At 40.1% G+C, this 17,989-nt stretch overlaps 1 protein-coding gene across 2 annotated transcripts in view; it reads right to left on the bottom strand.

Annotated features, from left to right (window-relative positions):
* Positions 1 to 17,989, bottom strand: part of LOC121507367 (insulin-like growth factor 1 receptor) — an 87,894-nt gene that overhangs the window by 13,760 nt on the left and 56,145 nt on the right. For both annotated transcript variants that reach the window (XR_005991711.1, XM_041783668.1), the window contains exons 4-17: positions 15,972 to 16,108; positions 14,475 to 14,619; positions 12,514 to 12,722; positions 11,031 to 11,157; positions 9,323 to 9,555; positions 8,633 to 8,800; positions 7,915 to 8,122; positions 4,236 to 4,540; positions 3,896 to 4,029; positions 3,234 to 3,393; positions 3,019 to 3,118; positions 687 to 757; positions 371 to 600; positions 164 to 271 (exon numbers count right to left, since the gene is read on the bottom strand). Coding sequence is in view for 1 of the 2 variants with exons in the window: in XM_041783668.1 (XP_041639602.1) it covers positions 164 to 271; positions 371 to 600; positions 687 to 757; positions 3,019 to 3,118; positions 3,234 to 3,393; positions 3,896 to 4,029; positions 4,236 to 4,540; positions 7,915 to 8,122; positions 8,633 to 8,800; positions 9,323 to 9,555; positions 11,031 to 11,157; positions 12,514 to 12,722; positions 14,475 to 14,619; positions 15,972 to 16,108 (2,335 nt within the window). In the remaining variant the exon portion in view is untranslated. The remainder of the gene's footprint in view (positions 1 to 163; positions 272 to 370; positions 601 to 686; positions 758 to 3,018; positions 3,119 to 3,233; positions 3,394 to 3,895; positions 4,030 to 4,235; positions 4,541 to 7,914; positions 8,123 to 8,632; positions 8,801 to 9,322; positions 9,556 to 11,030; positions 11,158 to 12,513; positions 12,723 to 14,474; positions 14,620 to 15,971; positions 16,109 to 17,989) is intronic.

Below are 17,989 nucleotides of genomic sequence, written 5' to 3'. Positions count from 1 at the left end.
ATAATTCAAAGGACTTGTCCATCATGGAAAAGTATTAGGTAATTTTACTCAGTGGAATTAAGGCTAGTGTCAATTGATCAGAAATGACATCAAGCTGACTCTGTTGTCAACATCCTGTGCGAGGAGCTGGTAATAATGATCTTGTATTAGAGGTAGACAGTACCTCTTTAGGTCGGAGGGAACGTAAGTAACTCTTCAGATCTCCTCGAGTCATCAGTTCCATGATGACCAGGGTGGGCTGACCCTGAGACACCACACCAAGGAGACGAACCTGCACCAAACACAGAAAACCACATCAGCAAATCGGTAGAAGGCAAACACTCTTTCTAAGCATCATTGCAATGTCACATTTTAAAATGTGTGTTCATACCACGTGGTGACAGTTGAACTCCTTCATGACCGATGCTTCATTCAGAAACTCAATCCTCTCCCTCATACTGGCTGACTCATTGACCGTCTTTATGGCAACACGTGTTTCTGGCTCATCTTTGACCACGCCCTTCGCCAGGCCCTCGTACACCATGCCGAAGGACCCCTGGCCGAGCTCACGACTCAGGGAGATCTTCTCCCGGGCCACCTCCCACTCATCTGGTACATACACTGAACAGAGAAGTGAAAAAGTAAATAACTGCAGAGATGTTCAACAGTTACTATGACAACAATGGCATTCATCACATGTCACTCACTCTCTGCAGCGCTGAAGTACTCAGGGTTAACTGAGGCGTACAGGACTCCATTTCCAAGCCGGTCACTGTTCCTGAGTGAACAAAAACAAACTGTTTAGAGACACACAAACACTCGCACATACCTCTGCACTCACTCACCACACATGCATGCATGTTGGAATATGCATGGGGTATAATCACAGCGCATCACTGTCCTAACCTCTAAATAACGCTGACAAAGACAAAACTGTCAACACACTGGACTAAAGTAAACTGGAGTGTTTGAAAACATGGATTTAAAATAAAAGAGGACTAAATTTATTCCTTATAAATGTATTTCAAGCACACAGAACAAATTGTTAGTTTCCTGAACAAATCTGCTTCTTTGAATCATGATTAAATCACATAAAATATTTTTTATTCAGCAAAGGTTTTCTGCAAGATATAACATAAATATTAAGAAAGTACAATCACAGAAGGGCTGCTGCAGGCTTTTAAAACAAAATATAAGCCTTTTAAAGAACTTTTAAGACTCAAACAAAGACTATGGACATCTATGGACATCTACTATGGTCTGTGCATTTTCCATATGGGACAAAATATTTCTGATTCCCATTATTCCAAGTTTTTAAAGCTTTTCTTTGTATAGCTTGTAAATCCAGGATGTAACAACTTATTTCACTTAGGGCCACATTAAAAAAAAAGCTTACAGATGATGGAGCCACCTTGATAAAGCTTACTTTGAGTGTATCTAAGTGAGTAAAACCAATCCAATGTAGATTAAGATATGCTTTGTGATTGATTATGCTTAAATAGCTTGTTGATGGCTCATTGCTATGGATTTTGGAGTTGCCAGTTGGATTTCGGGGGCCCTGGTTTGTCTAGGCAACCACTTATTGCGTCCCTGGTCAGGAGGAGAACAATGCTCCATGCAGCAGAGAAGAGAGATGCTGTCTGTGCACCTTCACAGTTCATGAAAATCCCAAATAAAGTATCTCATAAAATTGAAATAATGTGAAAAGTTCAATATGGTAAACTAATGGTGTCAAATTCCAATCAGCTAACTTATTACACTGCAACTAGAAGCTCCTGCAAAAGTTTCCTGAGACTTTACATGGTCTTTTAGTCTGGATAAGTAGCCCAGACAATCACAGAGAAGACTGTTGATTTGACAGATGTCCAGACGATCAGCGACACCCTGCACAAGGAGGGTAAGCCACAATAGGTCATTGCTAAAGTAGCTCAGGTGTTCACTGAGTTCAATATCCAAGCATACTAATAGCAGGTTGAGTAGAAAGAAAAAGTTGAAAAAGATGCACAAGCAACAGGGATAGCTGCAGCCTTGAGAAGACTGACAAGCAAAAAGCATACAAGAACTTGGGGGAACTTTACGAGGAGTGGGTTCAGGCTTGAGTTAGTTCATCAAGCGCCACCATGTATCAAGGACTTTGGCTAAAGCTGTCGCATTCCTGGTGTCAACCCACTCCTGAACCAGAGACGACAGAAGCATCTTAACTAGGCTAAAGAGTAAAAGGCTTGGACTATTGCTCAGTGGTCTAAAGTCCTCTTTTCAGATGAAACTAAATAAACACAACAATTTACCAGAAGATTCTAGGGCACTTCATGCTTCCTTCTGCTGACAAGCTTTATGAAGATTCTGATTTCCTTTTCCAGCAGGACTTGCAAACTGCCAACACTGCCAAGACTACCAAAAGCTGGTAAAATGATCATGATATTCCTGTGTTTGATTGGCCAGAAAACTTGCTGGATCTGTACCCCATGGGGAATCTATAGGGTACTGTCAAGAGAAATATGCGAGACACCAGAGTCAATGATACAGGCTGCTATCAGAGCAAATTGGGCTTCATAACACCTCAGCAGTGCCACAGGCTGACTGCCTCTATGCTACACTGCACTGATGCAGTAATCCATGCAAAGGAGCCCCAACTGAGTATTGAGTGCATAAAGGAACATGCTTTTCAGAAGGACAACATTTCTGCATTAAAAATCCTTTTTTGATTGGTCTCATGTAATATTCTTACTTTTTTGGGACTGAATTTTTGGTTTTCATGAATGATTACCCATAATCATCAAAATCAGAAGAAATAAACACTGTAAAATATTTCACTCTGTGTGTAATGAATCTATATTTTCCATAATATTCTAAATGATTGAGATGCACCTGTATACATAAAGACTACAATTATAAACAAACAATAAATAAAAGCTTAATTTACACTCCTGTTTTATGTTTTATCTTTGCACAATTAATCTTTGCTTTTATGCATTTACATAGAGTAATTAATCAGCTGCTTTATACTATGCAGTTACAACAGTAGTTAAGTGCACATACCTTTTCCTGTTGACAACCACCAACACCACTGTTAAAATGCAGATTATGAAGACGATGGAGATAGGTATCAAGATCATAGCGTAGAGGACGTTTTCATATCCTGTTGGGTCAAATGAATGAAATTCACTTATTCACTTATAAAAATGTACTTGATGTCATAAAATATATGTGAGATACAGATATTGTTTGTTGACATATGATGGTGTGAATCTTACGTTCAGCTACATAGAGATCCAGAGGCTGCGTCCATGAGCCGTTGCCTGCCAGTGACGTTGCTCTCACTCTGACTGAGTAGTTTCCAGGACTGAGGTTAGTCAGCCGAACCCCTCGCTGGGCCTTGTACATCTGACCAGACACACACTCGTGCTTCTCCGTCTGATGAAAAACAACAGAAAGAAAGTTTACCAAAGGCTGAATATCAGTGTGTTTCTACTTCAAGCCAAGTATCACTGAAATCCCGTCAGCTGTGGGTAACTTTCATTATGCAGTGGTATATTTTCCTGGAGCATTATCCTGATTTAATTTGGATTGGTTTAAATTTTCCTGACATAATTTCCCAAAAGGACAGATGGAATTTTATGCACAACACCTCCAGATTGTTAAAATGTAATCCATTAAAATTATGGCTCAAAATTAAATCGTTTATGATTTCTATTGGACTCACCAGATGCAGAAAAAGAACAAACAGATAATAAAAACAAAACATCATCTTTCATTGAGGGCAAACCAGAGACCAAGAGGTCATTTTTAAATACTATAACCCACACATGAGAAGATCACAGACCCATCAAAAGTCTATAATGAGGGAGTGTTTTTTTTTTTTTACTGTATCATGGAGGACATATTGATTTTCCTCCAATACGATGGTTGGTCTCACCTCAGCAGCCAGTCTGAACTTGATCTCATACATGAGGATGAGTCCGTTGGGGTGACGTGGCTCTGGCCAGCGCAGAAACACCCAGTCCTCATGGCCCTCCCAGGTCACCAGACCGGGGATGTCGTCAGCTTTTTCTGAAGAGCCATAGAGAGGATAGGTTACCATGGTGATTTTTATGTGTCCAGCTTATTTTACAACCTCTGAAGCAGGTAGAAAATCTGCACATTGACTCAGAGCTTTCAGCACTGTGTAGAAAAACACAATACTACTGTAATAAAGCTACAGTGCTGGTCAAACATGTCACAAGCATGTTCCATGAACAGTTGCTTTGTCTGCCTACCTGCAGGCTTCGTTCGGGAAAAGACGAACTCTGCGGCACTGCAGCGTTGGACCTGACGATTACAGGCATGGATGTCGATGCGGTAAACTGTAAATGGCTGTAGGCCGGAGATCTGCAGCTCCCGCTCCGTCACAGCTTGCTCCACAAACTCGTACTCTCTGTCCCCTGGATCTACGTCCACCACGCTGCTGTTACCAGCCGCCTGGAGGGGAGGGACCGTGCTGCTGTTGGTGTGTGGGCGGCTGCGGCGGGGATGAGTGGAGTTGGCTACGCCAAAGAGATCTCTACGGCGGCGATCAGGTGGCCTAGAGGTGAGACGAGGACAGAAAGAGAAGGAAGCAGTTGTTTAAAAACAAAAGATTGCATGGAAGTGTGGAAGCAGTACAAAACAACACAAACTATAATTGTATTCTTTTTGATTTTAAACTCCAAGGTATATACAGAAAATTTTACGTTAAATGTAACACTTTTTAAGACCTTTTTCTAGACCCTCTCAGTATATTGAAGCCTGCATTGCATCTTTAATTTTTAACTACTTATATTAGTGCCACAGTTAATTTATAGTATGCAAATAAAAGCTTTCCTTGAGATGCTAGATGTGCTAAACTTGACAGACTCTGTGCTAGTATCACTTGACAAAAGCTGCTTTTTATTTGCAAAATCCTGTAAAATGTAAACAAATATCGGCCCAAGCCTCAGCTCCAACACAGTCTCCTCCAAGCACTTCTCAGGAAACTTGCATTTTCCTATCATTTACATGCACACATCACCTATCACAGTTAACTGGCAAGCTGGGGACACAGAACAGCTTTAACAATGCACTGGTAGCTTGAGGGAACAGAACAGAAATGTGCAGACTACCATTTGATCTGGTGGAGTTCCTCCTGAATCTCACTTGTGCTTAACTGAACGCAAAAACAAAGGCAGAAAAACTAGACTACAACCTCTTTTGACACATAAAAAATTTGTAGCTTCAAAATTTAAGACCTTATGGTCTTGCAATTAAGACCTTTTAATTTTTTCTTAATTGGTGATAAAGTGAACATACATACATGGAACAGTAACAAGAATACACAACAAAAAACAAACAAACAAAAACAAACATTATTATTGCCTTGATGTTGGATAATCTGTGATGTGGTAAGGTGTCCTGGCTTATACAGTATATATTATTCCAATCTTGTAGGTTAAGGGGAAAGGGGATGGCTCTAAAGTATAGTTGTCCTAAATAAAAAAAAAAGGTGGGGGGGGGGGGGGGACTAAATAAAAAAACAAACATAATAACAATGACAGTCGACAAAAAAAGCTAAGGAGGAGAAAGAGGCTGGCCAGAGACCACTGTCCCCCCTGTCCCCCTGGCTGCTGTCAACAGCCAGCAAACCCATCCCAAAATCCACTCAAGACAGACAACAATCCTAATGGGTAACATGAAAGTAAAAAAGTAAAAAAAGTTTAAAATGAGATATTGCTTTTGATGGCATGTGTATAGTAGTGTGTCTGCATGTTAATCGGCCAGATATTTTTGGTAAAATTCAGAGGGAAATCCATCCGAGCCCGAGTGATTTATTTTTTGGCATTTTGTTTAAGGCTCTATGTACTTCTTCCAAGGTTAGTAGTTCATCTCAAAAGGAGGCTAGTTCTGTTGGTAATGTTGGGAGATCCAGTTTATTTAAAAAAAAAAAAGAGTCTATTTCTGATTGGCTGGGTTTGTGGTCTGACGTGTAGAGAGTCATGTTAGATGTATGAAACGTGCTGTGGGTGATAATGCCTGTGCTTATTATGGATGGGATAATTGCCTTTTCTTTTTTTAAGTTGTAAGAGACTAGCCAGATGTTTGCTTGGTGTATTGCTGTATTAAAAGTTGTCATATTTGACTTGTTGGATTAAAAACTGTGTTTTTTTAATACATAATGGTTTCTAGTTGGGTTTTAGGTTGAGTCAAAGGGGACATATTAAAAAAAAAAAACACTTTTTCAGGCTTTTCTAAAAAAATATGCCCTGGCCTGTCCACAGTCCCCTCAAATACCAGAAAAATCCATTTCCTTCCTCCCTCTTTCTTCACCTATCAGAAAATGTGTGCTAAAACAAGCCATGCTCAGATATTCCCCTCATGATGTCATCTGGGGGGTAAGCACAGCTCCCAGGTTTGGTTGGCCTTCCCCACTTGGAATAAAGTTCCACCCCCCCTCTCCTGATCTTCCTGTCAGCAGCCAGCTGAGATGCTGGATAGCTCAGTGGGTTATGCTGCTGACTTTTATCTGGGAGATTGATGGTTCGAAGTCCAACTTCCAACTCCTCAACTTTGGATAAAAGTGTCTGTAACATTGTAACATCAGGAGTGCCACATCCATTTCCTGAGAGGGGTGTGGTCAGAGGCGGAGTCAGACAGCTCATTAACATTTAAAGACACAGACACAGAAATGGCTCATTCTGAGAAAGGCTGGAACAGAGGGGTTTTTAGACATGCAAAAATCCTATACTAGGGTGTTTTTTTTTCAGCAATAAATTTCCCAGGCATGTTTCGGGGACCTCTGAGGCCAATATAAACTTGTCTTAAAAGGGTAAAATATGTCCCCTTTAATTATTTTTTTGTTTCTTCCTTTGGGTTACTGGTGAGTTGGGATGTTAGGTGTTTGATTCTTGTCTCTAAAGTGGTTTCTAGTTTTTGTTAATGTTTTTTCATGTGTGACGAGTATGATATTATTATTATTCCTCTTATGACTGTTTTCCATAAAATGGATGGTGAAATTTGCGAGGAACTGTTTATCTCCAGAAAGGATGCCCACTCTCTCTTGATTATTGTGGTGAATTCTGGATTGTCTAACAGTGACTTATTAATGCGCCATCTTACAGAAGACTTGATATGAGTTTGAGTTTGTACTGATAGGGAAACTGGAGCATGGTCACTTATTATTTTGGGTGAATTGTTTTTTCTTGGATGTCTTGGGTACAAGAAAGAAGTACATTCTGGAGGATGATTGGCGTGGGGAGGAAAAATATGTATACTGTCTGGATGATGGGTTTCTCATTCTCCAACTATCACCGAGACCAGATCATTAATGTTTAATTATTTAAGTGGAGTGCCAGTTTCTTAAGTTGCCAGGGGTACTAGAGCGGTCAGTTGTAGGGTAAATGACAGTGTTAAACTCTCCAGCTATTATGATACTTGTTGAGTAACTAAGTAAAGAAAAAGAAGTTATGGAAAAAAGATGAGTCGTAAATGTTAGAGGAACTATGGACAAATGGGATGTTTTCATTGACTAATACTAAAATACCTCTTTGTTTACTGTTGAGTGTGGATGAGAATATTTTACCATATTGTTTGAATTTAAGATTTATTCCCGTTATTGGATAGGACAGCCAGAAACAGACATGAAACATGGGGAGAGTGAGCGGGGGTAGACATGCACCAAACATTCACTGAGACCGGGAAACGCGACCAATGCGTCGAGGACTGTAGCCTCAGTAAATGGGCGCTCGCTCTACCAGCTGAGCTCAAGCAACCCCCTTTAGGCCTGTATTGTACAGCTGAAGCTGTACATTATAATGTGGAAGAATCTTGACACTGTGGGCTTTCATTTAATTGTCACTTAAACGAAGCTCATCCCAAATAGTTTTTTAATAATATACTTTTAAAAAGTTTTATTGTTCAAATTCAGACTGGCCATGAAAAGCCTACCTAGGAGTAAATATGGAGTTGTGCAGAAAATTCTCAAAGACTTTTCTGTAGGAGGCATCAGCAGCTTCGATCTCCAGTTCTTCTGCTGATCTGGGGCAGGGGCAACAGGGGCCTTTGTCTGCCCCATCCGGGTCCGGCTTAGTGGGCTTGGTGTCCTCTTCCTGGTCTCCTACACCCATGGCAGCAATCCTTATGGGGATCTTCAGCTCTGAAGGAGGAAACAGAAGGAGGTTTAAAATATGTATTCTTGATAATGTCTACAATATTTGATCTCAGGAGGCAAAACACGGTGTAGAAAAGCTGCTACAAAAATCTCAGATGGCAGACAAAGTGTCAGAGTAAGTCGCTATAGCGGCAGTCTTTTCTGTATATCAGCACTACATAATCAGACATAATCACAGTATCAAGGAACAAGAAAAAAAAGAACCAACTAACAGGCATAAAAGAGTCAAATAGCTTTATTATATGCTCAGCGATCAAAGTGGTTGCTCAGTGGCCACATGTTATGAACATCATCCCCGCCTGCTCACCTACAGTGATTGTTTGAGACTTTAACAGCTGTGCTCACACATCAATCACCCCAACTTCTAGAGAATTTTACTAGAAGGCTGGATGAAAAAAATTAGGAAAGTGGGGGTTGAAATATTTAGCTTTTCGAGTTTTCTAAAACTTCCAGAAGTTCAGTGCACAGCATGAGTGCATGCATGTTAGTGTGTACCTTTGGAGCAATAGTTGTGCTGATACAGCTCTCTGTCTTCAGCTTGTTGCTGCCATCGAACCAGGTAGTAAGTCTGATTTCCGTTTGGTGAGACAGGGGGAGACCAACGCACTACCAGCTGAGTGGATGAGTTGGAGTACGCTCTCACATCCTGAGGCATGGAGGGCGCTGACAGAGAAACAAAAACATAAATTAATCAGACTTTAGAGACACTTTGTTCATGCGTCATACAGTAAACTTGACTTCTAAGGAAAATTACTTCCTTGAGGCAGAGATTCTTTGTCTGCCGGTGCAGATGTGACTCTCTAACATGACACCACTATGACTTTACAGCTGGATTTATTTTGAAGCAGTCTTTAGCTAATTATATAAAAGGCTTTGTAAATCAGCTTTTCCTCCATCTGTTGGACTTGCAGCTGTGTTTACAAAAACAGCCTTCCTCTCTATCTCCTTACAGCATGCTTGGATCACGCCCAGAAAAACTATCACGCTCATCATGATACAGCCCTATGACTACTTGAGAAACAAGCAGCTATCTAAACAGAAGAGAGGGCTGAATATAAGTATGTTCTAGTTAAATTAAAGGTTTGTATTAATGTTCATTGTTGTGTCAGAGACTCTTCAACCTTCCAGCAGGAGTCTTTATCAAATGTCAGTCTCTCTGCTTTAACACCTCTTGATTTGATTTACCTGCAGGGCTGGTGCGGATATAGACCACCTTGCTCTTGGCACCCTTGTGTTTGTCCTCCACCATGAGTGTGATGGCCTTCACGAAAATGGCGTACTGTGTCCAGGGTTTCAGGTTGGACAGTAGGACGCCAGGGTCTGAGTCCTTGTCCTGGCTTAGCTCCACATCCACCATATTCCAGCTGTTGGAGCCGCATCCATCCTGGCCCTCGAACTCTGTGATGTTCTGGAACGGCCTGCAAGGACAGTTAGACTCAGAGATTAACAATCTTTTAGCAGGCTATCTTAAACAAAAAAGATTCTTATGGATTGCAACTGAAAGTTTTTTCCATGTATCAATCTCTGATTAGTTTGTGCCCTGTATTAGATAATGTCAATTTTTTAATACTTTTTGATACCATGTGATTTAAATTATACAATATCTATGAATTTACAGCCAAAGGTACCAAAAGTACCAAAGTTATGAAGTTAAAAACATATACACATTTGAATGTCAACTTGATGATGCCCTGAGTTAAATGAGAGTGCGATGGAAGATTAAATGAGAGTGAGTGCCAATGCCTTACTGCTAAAACAGAGCAGTGATACAGAGAGTGATGTTATTATTTGCTGATAATTTAATAGCAGCTATGCTCTAAAGCATTGGTTTCCAGCCTGGGGTCTGGGACCCCCCGGGGGGGCGCCAAAGATTTTTTTTGGGGGGGACTTTATCTGCTCTGAGGCTGCCAAATTAGATTTACAAATATTGACTAAATCCATGAAAAAGCAAGTATTAAGTTGTTTATAAAAACGTCCTTTGATAAGAAAAGCATTCACAGGCCTTTTTTAGGGTTTTATCAGTGAAACAATCAAAATCTACGTTGATTTTTGGTGGCAATGTGTCACTTTTTCTTCTCTCCTGGAAGGAGGGGGCTCCGCTTTTCTAATGTACATGTAGGGGGAGCTCCAAGGAAAAATGGTTCAGAAACACTGTTCTAAAGAATCACACTAAACAAAACCTCTGCATAAAGGAAGATTCAGCATAAATAAATAAAAAGAAAAAAAGAGAAGAGGTTGTGGTGTTGCTTTGTGGATGTGTCATCAAAACAGGAGTCAATATGGTATGATCTGAACAAATATCATCAAAATTTGAAGTTCCGGTATCATGACAACTCTACTATTAAATCTTTACTAAACTTTCCTTGGGCTTTCTCTTGATTGTTGTACAATTTTGTTTAATATCAGTTATTTTATTGTTTGTTTTACCCCTTAGCCCTCCGGGCATATTACCAGGTGTGAAAAGCAGGGGGTTTAAGTGACTTAATACATTTACCCACATAACTAAAATTGAGTAGCTTTTTCATGTACTTGTACTTTTTTTAGTACATTTTGAAATTGAGATTCTTAATACTACTTAAGTTTTAAGCAGACTAAATATACTTTTGCTTAATTACTATACTCTTGTACTTTTCCCGCCTCTGTTGACTACACAGTAGCACATAAAGATTGATTCCACATCACATCCCAAAACAGCTGTTGTATACAGCAAAAACTGTAGTGAAGCCTGAGTGAAGTTATCCACTGATTAAGTTAGAATTGACTATCTGCTTTTTCGCTGCCAGAGGAGATGCCTCTTGCCACAGATTTTTAAGAGTAACTATAATTGCTGCAATCAGAGGTATTCAACTTGAAGGAGAGGCAACATATGAGTGGTATAACCCTGAAAACGTACGCCTCTTTGTAGTAGAGGATGAAGCTGATGAGATCTCTGTAGTCACGGGGACGGTAACGCTGCCATGTCAGTTTGATCCTCGTGCTGCTGGTGGTGTTGGACTTAAACTTCAGGATGGCGCTTTCACCTGGAAAGGAAGGAATGAGGGAGTAAGAGCAGCGTTAGATCAATTAATTGACTGTGCACGTGTTTTTGTTTAAAATGTGAAGCTATAAATCAGCAAGGCTGTCAAAATATGTGATACTTAACATCTAGTGCTTTAAAATCATACACTATCTGTTATGCTCAGGCTTGACATTACTGAAAGTATCAAAGTTATAAAGGAAAAAACAGAGTATTCATCCATCCCTCCATTTTCCATTTACAACACTGCTAAGCCTATCCCAGCAGACACTGGTTGAGAGGCAGTGTACACCGTGGACTGGATGCCAGTCAATCACAGCGCTGACATATTGAGACAAACAACCAAGCATTCTCATCCTCATACCTCTGAGTAATTTAGAGTGACCAGTTGGCCTAAAGGGCATTGTTCTCCCCATGCATGGTCTCCTGAGGTACTCCAACTTCCTCCCACAGACCAAAGGCTGTGGGAGGAAGCATTTTCTACACTGCTAATCCAAGGGGCAGGAGCCCAAACAAGTGGACACTGGGTGAGAGGCAGTGTACACCCTGGACTGGTTGCCAGTCAGTCACAGGGCTGACATGTAGAGACTTTTTGATTGTTTTACCACAGTTATGCTCTGAAGATATGAGAAAGCACCAGAACCATGGAAAATATTCAGAGAGATGCTGGATTTAGTTTGTTCCTAATGAAGTTGGGCTCCTTCTTGCTTACATCTCATAAAATGCCGATCACATTCGTTTTTAATGCAGACTGACAGAGAACAGAGAGAGACAGAAATGTCACCTGGTTGCTTTGTTTTCTATAAGTCTAAGCTTCAAATCCCTACACAAACACTGAAGAACAAATTGTCCTGAGTAAGAACACCGTAAAATACAGAGAGCAGAAACCCAGAAAAATCTTCTCTGGGATTATTAATAATAAATCAGAGGAAATATTCCATTTTGGAAGCATTATTTACAAGACATTCTTATTATTATGCCTGTTACTGCTAAGAACAGTATGTCCAATCTGGTATACAACATTCCTTTCTAACATACAAGCTGGGAATCAAATTAACAAAACTAAACAGTACTGGTTGTCTCAAAGGACTTCATTAGTTGCTGTGGTATCAGACCAGGTATCAGTGTCCTTAAATTTTTCCTAATGTTGCACTGAAGTTCAGATTTTTTTATATCATAGTATTATAGCCTTGTTAACTAAACAGGAGGTCAATGCTGCTGACATGAGGTTCAGAACAGCAGCAGGCATAGTGGACGTGTTTGCATGATGTTTGTAAACTAGAGTAACTCCTCTACATGTAACTTTATGTAGCAATTAACATTTTTGTGGTTTTCAGACTGAAGCTGATGTGACCCTTACAGCTGGCTCTGTCGCCGTTGTTTCGGAAATCACTGTCTTCAAAGTGGCCCTGGATGCCCGTCTTCTCCCACATTTTGCGGATCTCGGACATGCAGAGTTTGGGGTTTGCTCGAAAGAAAAGCCTTCCATTCTTGATGGTGAGGTTGTGCTGTTTCCAGTCCCAAAGATACTGAAGCTGCTGGTTGTCAAAGGCAGAGAAGGCGTACATGCTGGAGGACAGAAAGGAGGAAGAGAGACATTCAACAATGTGCAATGTGATCCTACACTGAAGGAAGTTTCTGAGACGGTTGTGTATTGAGTTTCTATGAGCTGAAAGCAAATGTTTACAGGAACAATGCTTTATTTTCTGTGGCTTACAAAAAAGTGTCAAAGGAAGTGACTTCTATATACCTGCTAGTTCTTTTCATCAAGGGGAAGCTATTCTAGTCTGAGAAAAGGTAGCAATAGAGCACTTCTTAATGACCCAGTTAGACAGGAGGGGGAATGGATCACACAGAGGGGATAAAAATGACCTGAGGAATCAGATTAAGCAGGGGCTGATTTTTCATGTTAGAGGGGAGAGGAGGTGCACTTTGTATGAGTCATTGGGTAACACCCAGACATTCAGGAATGACTGTAATGTGGGCCTTGGGACAGAGAGATTCCTGTGAACTCAAGGAGAAACACACAGAGGTGGGAGTGAAGGCCTCTCCATGACCCAGAGACGCTTTCCTTGGACTTTTTAGAATTTCTGCTGAATTCATGGTCTTTTAAAAGAAGGTTGTTACATTCAGTCCCACATAGAAGTGTCTTTCCTGTATAATAAGCAACATTCTTAATACTGATAAAGCAAATATCAAACACACAATTACATTTACTGAGAAATAATGACTTCTGAAAAAGAGAGTGAAGTCAAATGCCTTCCGAGTTCGTTGTTCAGAGCTATGCCAGAAAACTGCTTTCTTCAGCTTGTTTATGTTTCTCACAAAGGCTCAAACATGTTTCATATGTATATGTTTATTTGCAACAAAATCGCCTTTGGTTAAATATTAAAGAAAAAAAAACTGAAGCACACCAAAATTATCCCAAACTCTCTTAAGTCCAAAATCTACAGATCAAGAACCCAATGTCCAGGGAAAGCCACACTTAAGTGAATTTAGATGTTCCAATCAGACATGTATAAAATAAAGCACCTAGCCATGCAGTCTCCATTTACACACTTGTGATACAAAATCTGTTGTTCTGAGGAGCTCAGTAACCTCAAGCATGGTTCTGTGATGGATGCCACGTTTGCAATGAGGAAGTTAGTGAAATTTCATCCCTGGATGTTCTACAGTCACCTGTAAGTGATATTATTAGAAAGTGGAAGTCTTTAGGAACAACAGCATCGAAGCAGGAGACCAATTTAAATCACAGAGCAGGGTCAACAACTGCTAAGGTGCATGGTGCTTAAATGTCACCAACGCTCTGCTGACTACATAGCTGAAGAGTTCTGAACTCTGGCATTAATGTAAGCACAAAAACTGTGACTGGAGCTTAAAGGAATGGGTTTCCATGGCCGAGCAGCTGCATGCAAGCCTTGCGTCACCAAGTCTAATACAAAGGGTCTTACTTTGGGAACTCATTTTGGCAATCACTAGCCTGAAGCCAGGTGTACACTGTGCAAATTTCATCCAGACACGAATATGGAGAAGCACGACTCACGCTGACTTTCAGCTGGGATACAACAGCCGAGCACGACCCCACTAAACAGTGGATTTTTTTCACCCTTAAACTTTCCCCTGAAAGACAGCAACTCAGTAAGATGTCAGGGGTAGGCTATCCTAAAGTTTTCTGGAAATTTTCAGGAGCTCATGTATGAACAGGGTTAAACAAAGTGCATGCGTTCATCTCATTATTAGCTCTGATCAGTCTTCTCATGCCACCTCAACTGGTGTTTTATGTTTAATTCTATAAATTTGTGTGTTTGTGTGTGCTCTTACTCATCCAGAAGCTCTTCTCCATCGATGTATCTCAGACTACGAAGGAAGGCCAAAGAGCTCAGGGTGTGGGAGTGTCGGATCCGAACATAGCCTGTCACCCTCTGGATCAAACCTGTGAAACTCTCCAGCTCTGCCACCATGTTGTCTGAACACAGACACAGATGCACTTATTACTCATGTCATCCTCTTTTCATTTTAGCAGGCCAACAACTCAGGTTAAGCATTTTTACCCTTTAAACATTTTACGCGACTGCATTTATTCATGTGGAATACAAGCTACAAAGGTATGTAAAAGGCAGTATGTTTGTGGGGGTCACCGAGAAGGAAATAAAAGGTTTAAACTGTCATCATGGGTGATAACTTTCATAGCGTTTAGCAGGTTTAGCTAGCACTTAGCACTTTTAGTCTGCATTGGCAGTTACCACATTTGCAGGCTTTACAAACACTCCTAAAGGACAACAAGTGACAGGCAGGAGAGGCAGAGAGACTCAAAAGGTGAGGGCAGGCGGACTTTGAGTCTGTTTCAATCAATCACTAGCGGCTAAGAGCTAAGCTTCAATACTATAGCTAGTAGATACAGCTATATACAGTGAAAACAGATGGTTCCCACTGGACCCATTGGAAACTGCTCCGCGACCCACTCTTGGATCCCACCAGTTGAGAACCACTGGTTTAAACTTTCTTCCCATACAATTACCAAAAACAGACTGCAACTTAAATACCAGGACAACTTCTAATCTAGATTTTACACTACACCATACTGGATGCCAAGGAGTTGTACTGTATTACTGCTGGGATACTAAAATCATCTTCAGATTTTTACTATCATAATTAATCTTGAATCTGGCATCACGAAAACCCTACTGTATTCTTTGATTGCCTTGATTGGTACAATCTGCCTCCTCAAATTAGAGGTGCTAACACTTTACATTTATTCAAGGCCCAGCTCAAAACACACCTGTTTTCCATGGCTTTCAATACTGCTTAGAGACTTCTCCAACCAAAGAAATATTCTCCTCTCAATTCAATGTGTACTCTCTGCCATGTTATTGTGTTTGGTCTTGTCTATGATCTCCTGTAATGTTTGGTTGTTTCTTATTATGCTTTAAATGGGAAGCACTTTGACCAGCTGAAAGCTGTTTTAAATGTGCTATATAAATAAAGTTTACTTACTTAGTCACTCCTTAGTTCTTTCCCTTGAATTCAGTATCCTTCTTTCCATCCCTATTCATCTTTCTCTTTTAGGGCCTTCTTTCTCTTTAGGAGGAAATTACACACTTCCCAAACAATTAAAAACTTTACAGAGACCCTGTTCTAAACTTAAACTACCACCATTCTTACTTTGTGAAATCTGAGTGTTGTAGGGAAATCCTTGACTTTAGTTGACTGATGAGCACCACACAAGTGCATTTAAGTTTCCCTGAGCAGCTGAGAGACTGCCACTTGCTACCAGCTGTAGAGATGTTAGGGTTAACTGTTGTACGCTGAAGTACTTACGGCCTCTACGGATGTTGATGTGCAGGTTGCCTTTGATAACAGTGCAGCCTTTAAGAGACTGAGCGGCATCCATGGAGTCGATGACCTTCTCGTGGCACACTTTATCACACAGACCATCACAGGCTGTACAGAACATACTGGAGACAGAGAGAGAGAGACAAGACAGTAAATGAAGAGGAACAATCATTCTCCAAACCCTTGTAACTCTGCTCTGACCTTTTATCTCTTTTATTTCCGTCCCTGATAGGTTTTATGTCAGTGTTTGACAGTTCTGGCTAAATGTTAACAAGAAACTTTAGTTATTTTACAAAACAACTACAGGTTTATAATCCAGCTGAGCAAGAATCACTGTCTATAAACTATCTGCCCTTTACTGCTTCTGCCTTGATAAAATTTAAGAATAGAAACAAGAATACAAAAAAAGAAACCTAAATAATTAGGGCAGCACAATCAAAGCAATTTCATCATAAGTGGAGTATCACAACTTGCAATACTGGCATCATGAAAATTACATTGTAGAAATCCAAATCTAAGACTGAGAAAATTATCATTTTGGCACCATGTTCTTTTCCAGTTTCAGGTGGGACTCAAAGACCTTGGTTCTTATTATTTGAAGTTAAAAGCATTTTTGCATATTTTACAAGCAGCCTTTTAATAGTTGCTCTCTGAACCAATCTCTGTTTTTCTAATCTTGACACCAAATTTCCTGTAGCTTTCCATCTTCCTGTTTTTTGTTTATCCTTGAATAGGAAGGCGACATACAGCTGTAAATTACACTAACTCTCACCTAAACAAGCAAATCTGAAGAAAGATAAGTAATAATTATACAGTACAACACTTACTAGACCCTGTAGAATGTTTAAGTATAGACGTGTCTCGGTCAAACTGTCATCTTAAGATGAAAGACCTTACATTAAAATAAGACTTTTCAGGACATTTTATGACTTTCAATCCTTAAAAATCAAATGTAAGATGTTTAAGGATTTTTGGGAACCATGTAAAATTTTACCATTTGGAGCTGGTTAAATAAAGCCCAAGCGAGCCATGAGCCTGCCTCAGATTAATTTGTGCTAATGTTGAAAAAAATCTGCCTCTTGCTACTGTCATCTCTCCTAATGCTATAAATGACCAGCCTGTTAAGTAGCTGGGTCCATCACTGATAATAAACTAGTCTTTAAATTTTAGGCTGATGCTGTATTTGAAAAAGCTCATCATCATGTTTATTTTCTCCCTGCTAACTGGGTAAGGGTTACTCAGAATTAATATAACAACGAGCTGTAGAGTTTTATTAAACTGTGTGGAACAATTGTAGGTTCAGCCCTAAGTTACCTTACAGACTGGTGAAAAAGTCTAGACTTTAAAGAAGGCCAGTTCGTGCCATTTTCACTCATCCTTTGTTTTTTGAGTTTAAGACCTTCTTCACATTTTGCATCAAAATTCATTTTGAGTATTTGGACAGTGGGTTGACTGCACTTCAGTGTGCACATCAAACCTATGTCTTAATTATATGTCATCATTGACAACCTGCAATCAGGACTCACCTCCCTCTTATGCACATAAGAGCTCACAAATCATTTCTGTGGTTCTAGGGCCTCGTTTACATGACAACGTTCTGCTTCGTTTTCAAATAGTTCTACGTTAAGACTGCAATGGTCTGAAAACAATCTCTGTGTACACAAGACCGCAGGAAACACAGAAACGCTGTAGTACTCTGAATAACTGCACAATAACTGTCTCTAACACAAGGACAGTTCTGCCCATTCACTGTTTTTGATTATATGTAACATTTTTATCATACAGGGTGCTTGAGAGTAACTGATCACTACACCCTCCTCCTAACCACCACTGTAGCATAATTTCACAGCATACATTACCACAAAAATGCTTTTCTAGACCAGTCTTGTTATAATGAAGATATCTGCCAAGGCTATTTAATTTTCCATGGACAAGTTTATCTCCTGCAGCTTTTAATTTTCATGGATTTTCTCAGAAAGTGCAACGTTTCCTGCTTAAAGCAC

This window comes from Cheilinus undulatus, linkage group 1 (genome assembly GCF_018320785.1).
Source record: "Cheilinus undulatus linkage group 1, ASM1832078v1, whole genome shotgun sequence".
Taxonomy (NCBI): Eukaryota; Metazoa; Chordata; class Actinopteri; order Labriformes; family Labridae; genus Cheilinus; species Cheilinus undulatus.
The sequence above is the reverse complement of the archived record's forward strand: the minus strand, read 5'-3'. Positions and strand labels throughout refer to the sequence as shown.